The sequence below is a fragment of the Vulpes lagopus genome, chromosome 7 (assembly GCF_018345385.1).
Source record: "Vulpes lagopus strain Blue_001 chromosome 7, ASM1834538v1, whole genome shotgun sequence".
NCBI classification, from domain to species: domain Eukaryota; kingdom Metazoa; phylum Chordata; class Mammalia; order Carnivora; family Canidae; genus Vulpes; species Vulpes lagopus.
Window position 1 is genome coordinate 78,957,702 of NC_054830.1, and position 9,851 is coordinate 78,967,552.

Genomic DNA, 9,851 nt, shown 5'->3' on the forward strand with positions numbered 1-9,851 from the left:
CTCTGTGACAGGGAATCTGATTGCATTAAACCTCTACCTCCTGACTCCAGTCTTGGCTATCCAGGCAGGCACTAATGGTTAAAGATTAAGAGAGGAGCAGTGGAAAAAAAAAACAAACAAAAAAAAAAAAAAAAAGAGAGGAGCAGTGGGGTGCAGGGGAAAGAGAGTGCAACTTGATATTATAATTATCTGCATTAGAACTCTGCCTGTGGGCACCTGGGTGGCTCAGTGGTTGAGCTTCTGCCTTTGGCTCAGGTCATGATCCCTGGGGCCTGGGATGGAGTCTCACTCACATCCAGCTCCCCTTGGGGAGCCCGCCTCTCCCTCTGCCTATGTCTCTGCCTCTCTCTCTCTCTCTCTCTTTTTTTCACAAATAAATGGATAAAATCTCAAAAAACCCCATCACTACCCATCACTAGCAGAATGACTCTAAGCAGTGCATTTGGTTCCTCAGCTCCCCCTCCTCATCTGTGAAATGTTGAAAGGACCTGAACTTGTTTTATATATACTGTATGACTGGGCCAATATGATAATCTATCAGGAACAATTAACACCAGAAATGAGAATATAGCGATAATATGGAGTTAAAAACTTTTATGTCCGAGTCCTACAAATGTAAACATAAAACCCTACTGCAGGGGTGCCTAGCTGGCTCTGTCAGTATAGCATGGGACTTTTGATCTCAGGGTTCTGAGTTCAAGTCCCAGGTGGGGCATAGGGCTCACTTTAAACAAACAAACAAATTTCTGTATATAATAAAATGAGGATGACAGTAACATTTTTAAAAACCTATTGCATTTACTAGCTGTGTAATGTAAAGCAAGTTTCATCATCTTCATCTTTTGTTTTAACTTGTCAGGAAATTTTTCAAACATGCTCAAAATAGACTAATTAAAATGCTATATTAATCGTTCTAATTGATTTTCAACATTTTTCTAATATCCTTTCATCTCCCTTCCTCAACACTCCCCCCCCCCCCCCCCGCCCGCCAAGGTATTTTAAAGTATATTTGGGCAAGTTGTTTTAAAGCTCTCTGTGCTTCAATTTTCTCACCCAGGAAATGGAGGTTTTGATACCTAACTCACGGCGCAGAACCGTAGCTATTATGATGTACGGCGGGGTCTTCGTGCACCGCCCGCTCGGAGGTGTAAAAGCGCTCGCAGCGTACAGCGCCGGGCTCAGGACACAGGAGGACCCGGCGTCGCGCGTGACTGAGAGACCACGACCGCCCTCTTCAGGCAGCTCCCTGCAGAACCTCTCAGGCAGGAAGAGGGTTGTCCCTCGCAGCCCCCCGTCGCCGCGCGCGAACACGAGGGGCGGGAACAGGAAATGGGGTGGGGCCGAGTTCCGGGCGCCCGGCAGCCTCTGAGGAGAGCAGAGCGTGGCCGCTGCGAGGCTGAGAAGCAGAGCCGTGATGTTCCGCATCGAGGGCCTTGCGCCGAAGCTGGACCCGGAGGAGATGAAACGGAAGATGCGCGAGGATGTGATCTCGTCCATACGGAACTTTCTTATCTACGTGGCCCTGCTGCGAGTCAGTGAGTGTCCTTCCCGGGCTGCGGCCGCGAGACCCGCGGGGAGCTCGCGGACATGGCCCGCCCGACTCTGGTCCTGGGGTTCTGTGGCGGCCCGCGAGCTGAGCGGTCGCGGGGAGGGTAGGACATGTGTGTCGAGGAGAGCGGGCGCAGGCGCAGGCGCAGCTGGGGGTCTGCGGGTCGGGGTCCGGGTACAGAAGTGCCTGCGGTGGCTCGGGCTGCGAGGGTAGTCCCGCCTCGCCCTGCCTTAAGAGCGTTTGAATGGAAGGAGCCTCGAGCGTTACTACCTCCGCCTCGCAGCAGCTCTCGTTTTGCCGACAGAATCGGAGAGCTCGAATGGAGAAATGGCTGGCTCAAGGTCACGCAGATCCAGTGAACGATCTTGATCTAGAATCCACAGTTCTTAATACCACGTTTCCTTCCTTCAGTGCTGACCTCTGAGATACAAAAAAATATTGCTTATTTGTACAGAGGGTGAGGTAAATAATTGCTTTTTTTCTTTTCTTTTTTCTTTCTTTTTTTTTGATAGAAATGAGAAGGAAAGGGTATGAGTCTATATGGCTAATAATAATAATACCTCAAGGTTTATTTGAATTTACGTTTGGCCGAAGCATATTTTTGCGTTGTCTGGTCTTGACAGTAGTGCTCTGAGGGAGACCAGGCTTAAGATTCTGTATATCCCGCTTGCAAATGAGAACTCACCTTTCAGAGGGTCTTAACACAAAATGTCAGAGCTAAAGGCACACTGGATATTAGAGCTGGGTGCACTTCTGTAGGTCACGTCTCTGGCTTTGCTGATAGGAATCTCAGAAGTGATTTGCACCCCACCTCCCAATTCTCACTTCACCTCTCTTTTCATTGCACCTTGTTGTGTTTTGCGAACATGTCTGGTGGAGAGGCAGAAGTGATTCAAATAAAGGCCATACCGAGGTCACCCTGTAGAAGTCTCATGTTGGGCCTAGGCCAGAGCTCACTGAAGCTTGGTACCCCATCGCTGACTATGGTATTACCTTGCTTCCCCAGGAGAGGGAGCCCTGCTGAACAGAAACCCAAATCTTCAGCTTTTTTTTTTTTTTTTTTTTTGCAACTCCCAACTTATTTATTTTTCTCTTCTTACCTTTTTTGTTGACTTAGCTGCCAGTAAAACATTTGCTTCTTTTCAGTGACCTTTGTATCTGATATGAATTAGTTTTCTTAGGAAAAAAAAAAGAGGATACTGTTTCACATTACCACTTTTTATTATTTTTTAAAATATTGGGGATCCCTGGGTGGCGCAGCGGTTTAGGGCCTGCCTTTGGCCCAGGGCGCGATCCTGGAGACCCGGGATCGAATCCCACATCGGGCTCCCGTTGCATGGAGCCTGCTTCTCCCTCTGCCTGTGTCTCTGCCTCTCTCTCTCTCTCTCTCTCTCTCTCTCTCTCTCTCTATGTGACTATCATAAATAAATAAAATTTAAAAAAAAATAAAATTTTATTTATTTATTCATGAGAGGCACAGAGAGAGAGAGAGGCAGAGACACAGGCAGAGGGAGAAGCAGGCTCCATGCAGGGAGCATGACGTGGGACTCGATCCTGGGTCTCCAGGATCAAACCCTGGGCTGAAGGCAGCGCTAAACTGCTGAGCCACCTTACCGCTATTTAAAAGAAGATATAATTTACATGTATACAGTTCACCCATTTAAAGTGTGCAGTTCAACCTAAGGGTCTGTCTATAAACGGACAAAGAAGATGTGGTGTGTATATACAGTGGAATATTACTTAGATATAAAAATCTTCCCATTTGCAACAACATGGATGGACCTATAGGCTATCATGCTGTGTAAAATAAGTCAGAGAAAGATAAATATCATAGGATTTCACTTATATATAATTTAGTGGTTCTTAGCATAGTCAGGGTTGTGCAACCATCACCACCATCCCCAGAACTCTTTATCTTGTAAAACCAAAACTCTCTCTGTGATTTTGACATCTCTTAAGGCTCTCATATAAGTGGAATCCTACAATATTTGTCTTTTTGTAACTGGCTTATTTGACTTTGCAGAGTCCTAAGGTTCATCCATGTTATAGCATATGTCCAAATCTTCTTTTTAAGGCTGAATCATATTTTATCATATACCACAGTTTGCTATCCATTCATCCGTCTTGGATTCAGATTGCTTCTACATTTTAGCTACTGTGAGTAATTCTGCTATAACATGGATATACAGATATCTCTTTTTAATTTTTTGAGGACCCATCATACTGTGATCCATAGCAGCTGTACTATTTTACATTCCCACAAACAGTGCACAAGGGTTCCCATTTTTCCACATCCTTGCCAACAGTTTGATAGTAGCCATCCTAATGGGTGTTAAGTGGTATCTCATTGTAGTTTTAATTTGCATTGTCCTAGTGATTGGTGATGTTAAACATCTTTTTGTGTGCTTTTTATTTCGGCCAGAGCACTTTTAATATAGGACAGTCATAACACTTCTTTAGATTTAGATCAGTCTAACAACATTTTTGTTTTCTAGCCCTTTCTCTTTGCACCTTCCTACCAAACCCTATAAGAACTGAAGTAGGATTGTATCATAAATGATTTGGATTACATAAGTGATATATAGCTTTATTTATTTGGGAGAGGGGAACAGAGGGAGATGGAGAGAGAGAATCCCAAGCAGACTCTGTGCTGAGCAGGGACCCCTGGTGCCGGGCTCAGTCTCAGATCCTGAGATCATGACCTGAGCTGAAATCAAGAGTCAGACCTTTACCAACAGAGCTACCCAGCACCCTTCAGATAGGTTTTTAAAGGTGAAAAATGGCAATTTGTTTTTTCTAGTGTTTTATTCCTTTAACGGTTAAATCACCCAAAGTAAAAAGAGTGTCCTTTAAAGGAGGATTGAATTTGTTCTTTATGGTCGTAAGAGAACTACCTGGAGAAAAGATTTTATATAGTGTAAAAGTGGACCTTAGAATATAGTCAGAGCTTCATGACATTGGAAAGATGGTGATCTTTTACTAGGTTTTCAGTCTCAGGTTTGGCCATTATTTGGAGTTGTTTTTAAAAATGTACTAAACTGGGATCCCTGGGTGGCGCAGCGGTTTGGCGCCTGCCTTTGGCCCAGGGCGCGATCCTGGAGACCCGGGATCGAATCCCACGTCGGGCTCCCGGTGCATGGAGCCTGCTTCTCCCTCCGCCTGTGTCTCTGCCTCTCTCTCTCTCTGTGACTATCATAAATAAAAAAAAAAATAAAAAATAAAAAATAAAAATGCCCTACTGTCTTTTAAAAATAAATAAATAAAAATAAAAATGTACTAAACTAAATCTCTAAGATTTCCCCTCCAGTCTTATAAATTCTGTAATGTAACTTTTGGGCTAATAGATCTGAAATTCTGGGTTTATTTTTCTTTCAGCACCTTTTATCCTAAAGAAATTGGACAGCATATGAAGATGGGCATCACATGTGAATGCGAGATATGAGGAACCCAGTTACAATTTCTACTCGATCTGCAAATGAATAGGCCCAGAAAGATGTAAGAGACTCTTTGATGAATGGACATAAAAATTCTACTTGTTAAGAACAAGTGTGGCTCTGGTAACTGACCTTCATAGCTAAAGTTTAAAAATACTTGGGAAGTAAAGACATCTTGTGATAGTACACCCATATGCCTGTGATGTTCAGCTTCTGTGAATGTTGATATAATTGTAAGTAATGTCAAACTCTATTTTCTAACAAGTATTAATTATAAGGGAATTCTGTCTACAATAGCACTGTCTTGCTAATTTCTGTTTACATTTTTACTTCTTTCTGGAGTACATATACTGAATTGTTCCTTATGATTAAGTTATATTTTACAAAAGCCAGCACACAGCCACAACACTTGAGCACAGGACCGTTGGTCTATATTTTTAATTAAAGTATCAACTGAGGAAAAAATTGGGATTTTATTTCTCTTAACCTACTTTTTGCTGCAGACCTCTTTGATATTGTAATTATTACAAACTACATTAAACTGAGTTCCTCTTGTTTTGGACTGAAGGATTTGCTGATGCTGATAAAGTGACATTATTTAATTGTTGAGCAATCTTTATGTATGAAAGGCAACATTACTGCTTGATGCTGGGAATCTATAGTACCACCAAAGGAAAAAATGCTGTATTTTACATCAGATAGTTCTCTAAGTTTATTGGAGGAAGGGGACAGTTCTTAACCTTCTTCCCAGAGGCAACTACAGTTACCTCTTTTAGCTAATTGTTTTGGTATTTACCTTCATGTCTCTAAACAGCATGATTATATTGTTATTTTTTGAATTTTCTCTTTAGACCTTGCCTTCTCCATGTATGGAAGGATTAGGTCTCTTTCCTCTCCTTAACTCCATCACTCTTACCTCTCCTCATTTCTTCTTCCTTCCAATGTACCTAGTGTGCTTTTGTTTGAATTAATTTCATAAAAACTCTAAGTGCTGTTTGTTTTCTTTTCCTATACGTCTTTTTGTTTTCCTAGGCTTTATTTTCTATGAACTTACCACTAAATCAACTAGACTTTTTGCCAAGTATCTAAATTGATCCCAGTGTTCAGTTTCACTAGATACTCTGATCTTGTCAAGTAAGTCTTTTCTAGGGCTTTATGACCTGTCCCAGTCTGGACTGTAGTCTCCTGTGCCTGGTAAAGGGCTGTATTCTGGGAACTCCCTTCACTGCAATCCTGAGAATTCCTTTCCTCTTCTCCCATGTTGGATCTCTTGTTTTCTTTATCTCCTGTCTAGTATGGATTTGAGTCTCTGCATTGAGTATAGTACTTCTGCCCATCCCTGCCTGGCATCCCATAATCCAGAGAACCCTCTTTTTTACCCTTTTCAGAAAATAAACTACTTATGGAAGGGAGCTGAGCAAGAAGCTGCTTAGTTATGTAGAATTGCAGAGAGCATTCCAAATACTTAGATCTTCAACCAATCCTTATTTTAGTGTCTACTCCTTCACTCCTACTTCCAAAAGGTAGATGAAGATCTTGGTTCCTGAACCTTTTAGGGATTCTGGGATGTAAATTGGGTTGTTTGTTTTCGTTTTCTTGGGGCTACCATGTTATTTGCTACTTGTCTGTTTCCAACTTCTAACATTGTGCTATTGTCTCCTCTCTTCTTTTTCAATTATTTTAGGTTTATGCCTTAAAATGAAAATCTTTACTGTCATTTAATGGAATTTCAGGAGGGAGTGGAAGTAGATTTATGCTCGATCTACCATCTTTACCCAAATAGCATATGTTTTTATCCTGTGATGCTGTGTTTCATGTTGGTAATTTTGATCCATTCCTGACCTAAGGAGGTGCGATAAATAGCACCATGGTCACAGTCACTGGCCCTAAAGACAAGCAGACTTGATTTTGTTTGCTGATTTCAACACTTAGGAGATGAATGACTTTTAGCAACTGAACCTCTATATCTCATTTTCTTCACCTATAAAATTAGCATAGTGGGAATATCTGTCTACTTCAGAGTATGTAAGGATAAAGTAAGAGAATGCAAGTGGAGCCATTAGCACAGTGCCTGACATTTGCCAAATGCTATTTATTGTTAATGGTTAGTGTTTGGTATAAGGTGATTAGAAGTGATTTGTGCTAGCAGTCACTGCATTAGTAGGTTTCATTCATATTTTCAGATGTTGTGAGATAGCATGCTTAATTCTAATTATATGCAAACTTCAACATTACTTAAATTCATTATCTAATAACATTGTTAATTTTGCAGATGAGGAGTTTGAGACTCTGGAAGATTTGGTGGCTAATAGCAGCTGTCCCAAGGTTGAGGGGCTTTTAATGCTTGCTTATTGTATCCTATCCTTAAGTGCTTTTCTTGGGATGTGTGATTGTTACCCTGGTTTCCAGCAGATGTTCAGGCTAGGGTAAGGGAAATGTGATGGTGTGCTTTTTTTTATCACTGACTTTTTAAAAATTCAGGTCATAAACTCCACAGGGTTGTGGGGTGTCTAATACTTAATAAACAGTTTGAACATGGTACATCAGAAAACAATTGACCATGTGCATACATTTGGTTTGAAGGTGTAATGTGAAATAGGAAAGAACCATAGCAGATTGGAGTTTTGTAAACTTAAAATGGAGCATAACAAGAAATGTGGATAATTGGGAGAAAATATTATTCCACAGATTTTATAAAGGGATACAATCTTAGAATTTTGCTCCTCAATCAGGTTAGTGTTCTTCCTACTACCAGAGTTTCATTATTAAACTCCTTATCATTGCTTTTTGAAGTTCTTCCATAAGTAAGTTACCATTTCAATAACACTGTGTTCCATAGGTTACAGGTGGGCAAACATGGGCCTAGATTTGGAAGGAAGAACAAGTGTAGGAGTGTGAACTTTCTTCCCCCTCCTTTGCTTGAGCTAAGCATATCTGTTTACCTCTAAGATCAGGCAGGCACCAGATAGATACAGTAGATGGTACAGAAAGGAAATCAGCAAGACATTTTAACCTTCTGGTAAGGGTCAAATGATAAATACTTTAGACTTTGTGAGCTCTGTGCCCTGTCAACTCTTCTTGCAGTGTGAAAGCAGCCATAGACAATATGTAAACCAGTGCAGCTTTGAGCTGTCAGCAGCCAAAACTCTTAGCTGCTGGGGGAATGAGTGCCTTGGTCCTAAGGTTGAGATCTGGGTCATTCACCACAACATCCACCATAGTCCTCTTGAATCCTCACCCCTCCACATCTAGCATGCCATTTCTCTGTTCTCTTTCATAGTTCAATGCCTCAGTGAATTGTTTTTTTTTTTTCTTTTAAGATTTTATTTATTTATTTATTCATGAGACACACACAGAGAGAGAGAGGCATTGAGATAGGCAGAGGGAGAAGCAGGCTTCCATGCAGGGAGCCTGACGTGGGACTCGATCCCGGGACTCCAGGATCATGCCCTGAGCTGAAGGCAGATGCTCAACCGCTGAGCCATCCAGGGATCCCGAAGTGGTTTATTTTCATTTCCTTTCTCTGGTGGTCTGTTGAGCCCACTCCAGTTAGGCTTATATCCCCAGTGATCCTCTGAAACTGATCTTGTCAAGGTTAACACTGACCTGTCTCACACTGTCTGCTGCACTGGACACACTATTTCATTATTGTAACCACCTTGCAGACCTTCCATAACACTAATCTCCTAATTTTCTTTCCACCCTTTCTATTCCACTTACCCACTCTTCTTCAGGTTCTTTTGTGGGTTCCTCCTTATTTCTAACATGAAACTTGCAGTACCCCAGCCTTTAGTCCTCAGATCTCTTCTCTTTATTTATTGAATCTACTGCTTAAAATTCTCCAAAACCTCCCTATCTTGCTCAGTAAAAGCCACAGTGCTTCCAGTTGCCTACAAGGTCCTGTACAGTCTGGTCCTCATTACATCTCTGATCTCCTCTTTTATGACCCTTGCCTTCTTCACAGCATTCCAGCTACACTGGCCTCCTAGCTTCCTCAAACAAACTAGACATGGTGCCTCAGGTCCTTTGCATTGGCTGTTTCCTCTGTCTGGAATGTTCTTCCCTTAGATTTTTAAATGTCTCACTCCTTCAGGTCTCTGCTTAATGGCATTTTTTTTCAGTGAGACCTTTCCCACTGTTTTATAAGTTATGGGATGTTTCAACTTGTGAAAATCCAGCAAGTTGTATACTTATGCAATTTCTTTTGTTATCTGTCTCCCTTCATTTAGTACATGCTTTATGAGGGTAGGGATTTTGTCTGTTATGTTCACTGTAGTATCTTAGTACCTAGAAGGCATCCTGGCACCTTATAGGTACGGAGTATTCATTAAATAGAATTAGAATGAAGATGTTTTTAAATTAGTTATGAGAAGTGTGAGAATAAGTTAACTAGAGAAAGCTAAGCTTGTCAGATGAGATTGGTACCCCAGTTAAGATGGGGGATTATGAATTTGCAGTGCCTCGATGTGGCCTTTTTCTCTAGCACTGCTTTGCTGTCCAAAGGCAGGCTCAGAGAACGTAGAGAGTTGGGTTCATCCAGAGCTGGGGCTTGCCACATGGCTGAGGTGAAATGACAGGGTGAGGGAGTGACTGAAATAATGCACAAGCCATCTAAGCTGGATCAGGAAGAAAAGAAAGGAGCTGATGGGCAGAAGAAAATAGAGGGGTCAGTGCTGCTGAGGTTAACTGCAAGAGTGGGAACAGTGGAGCAGCAGCCCTGAAGACCTCTTTATGCCTGAAATATCTTTCCTTCACATTCCATGTAGATAAAAGTTCCTCTTCTCTGAAATAGCATCCATTCATTTTGTGTTCTAAAAGAAAGAAATATCACCAATGTTGTGTGGCCTTTCAGGTTGTTAGCACAGGAG

General features: G+C 41.7%; 1 protein-coding gene across 1 annotated transcript; it reads left to right on the top strand.

Annotated features, from left to right (window-relative positions):
- The first annotated feature begins 1,340 nt into the window (after nucleotides 1–1,340).
- Nucleotides 1,341–5,550, top strand: TOMM5 (translocase of outer mitochondrial membrane 5). Its single transcript, XM_041760406.1, has 2 exons — nucleotides 1,341–1,535; nucleotides 4,925–5,550. The coding sequence occupies exons 1-2, from the start codon at nucleotides 1,415–1,417 to the stop codon at nucleotides 4,957–4,959; spliced, it is 156 nt and encodes a 51-aa protein (XP_041616340.1). The 5' UTR covers nucleotides 1,341–1,414; the 3' UTR covers nucleotides 4,960–5,550.
- Nucleotides 5,551–9,851: the final 4,301 nt, after the last annotated feature.

Bases quoted from the DNA above. Each gene is read 5' to 3' on its own strand.
- TOMM5 (XM_041760406.1), top strand. From the start codon at position 1,415: ATGTTCCGCATCGAGGGCCTTGCGCCGAAGCTGGACCCGGAGGAGATG. The intron at 1,536-4,924 runs GTGAGTGTCCTT...TTTTTCTTTCAG, and splicing joins CGTGGCCCTGCTGCGAGTCA to CACCTTTTATCCTAAAGAAA.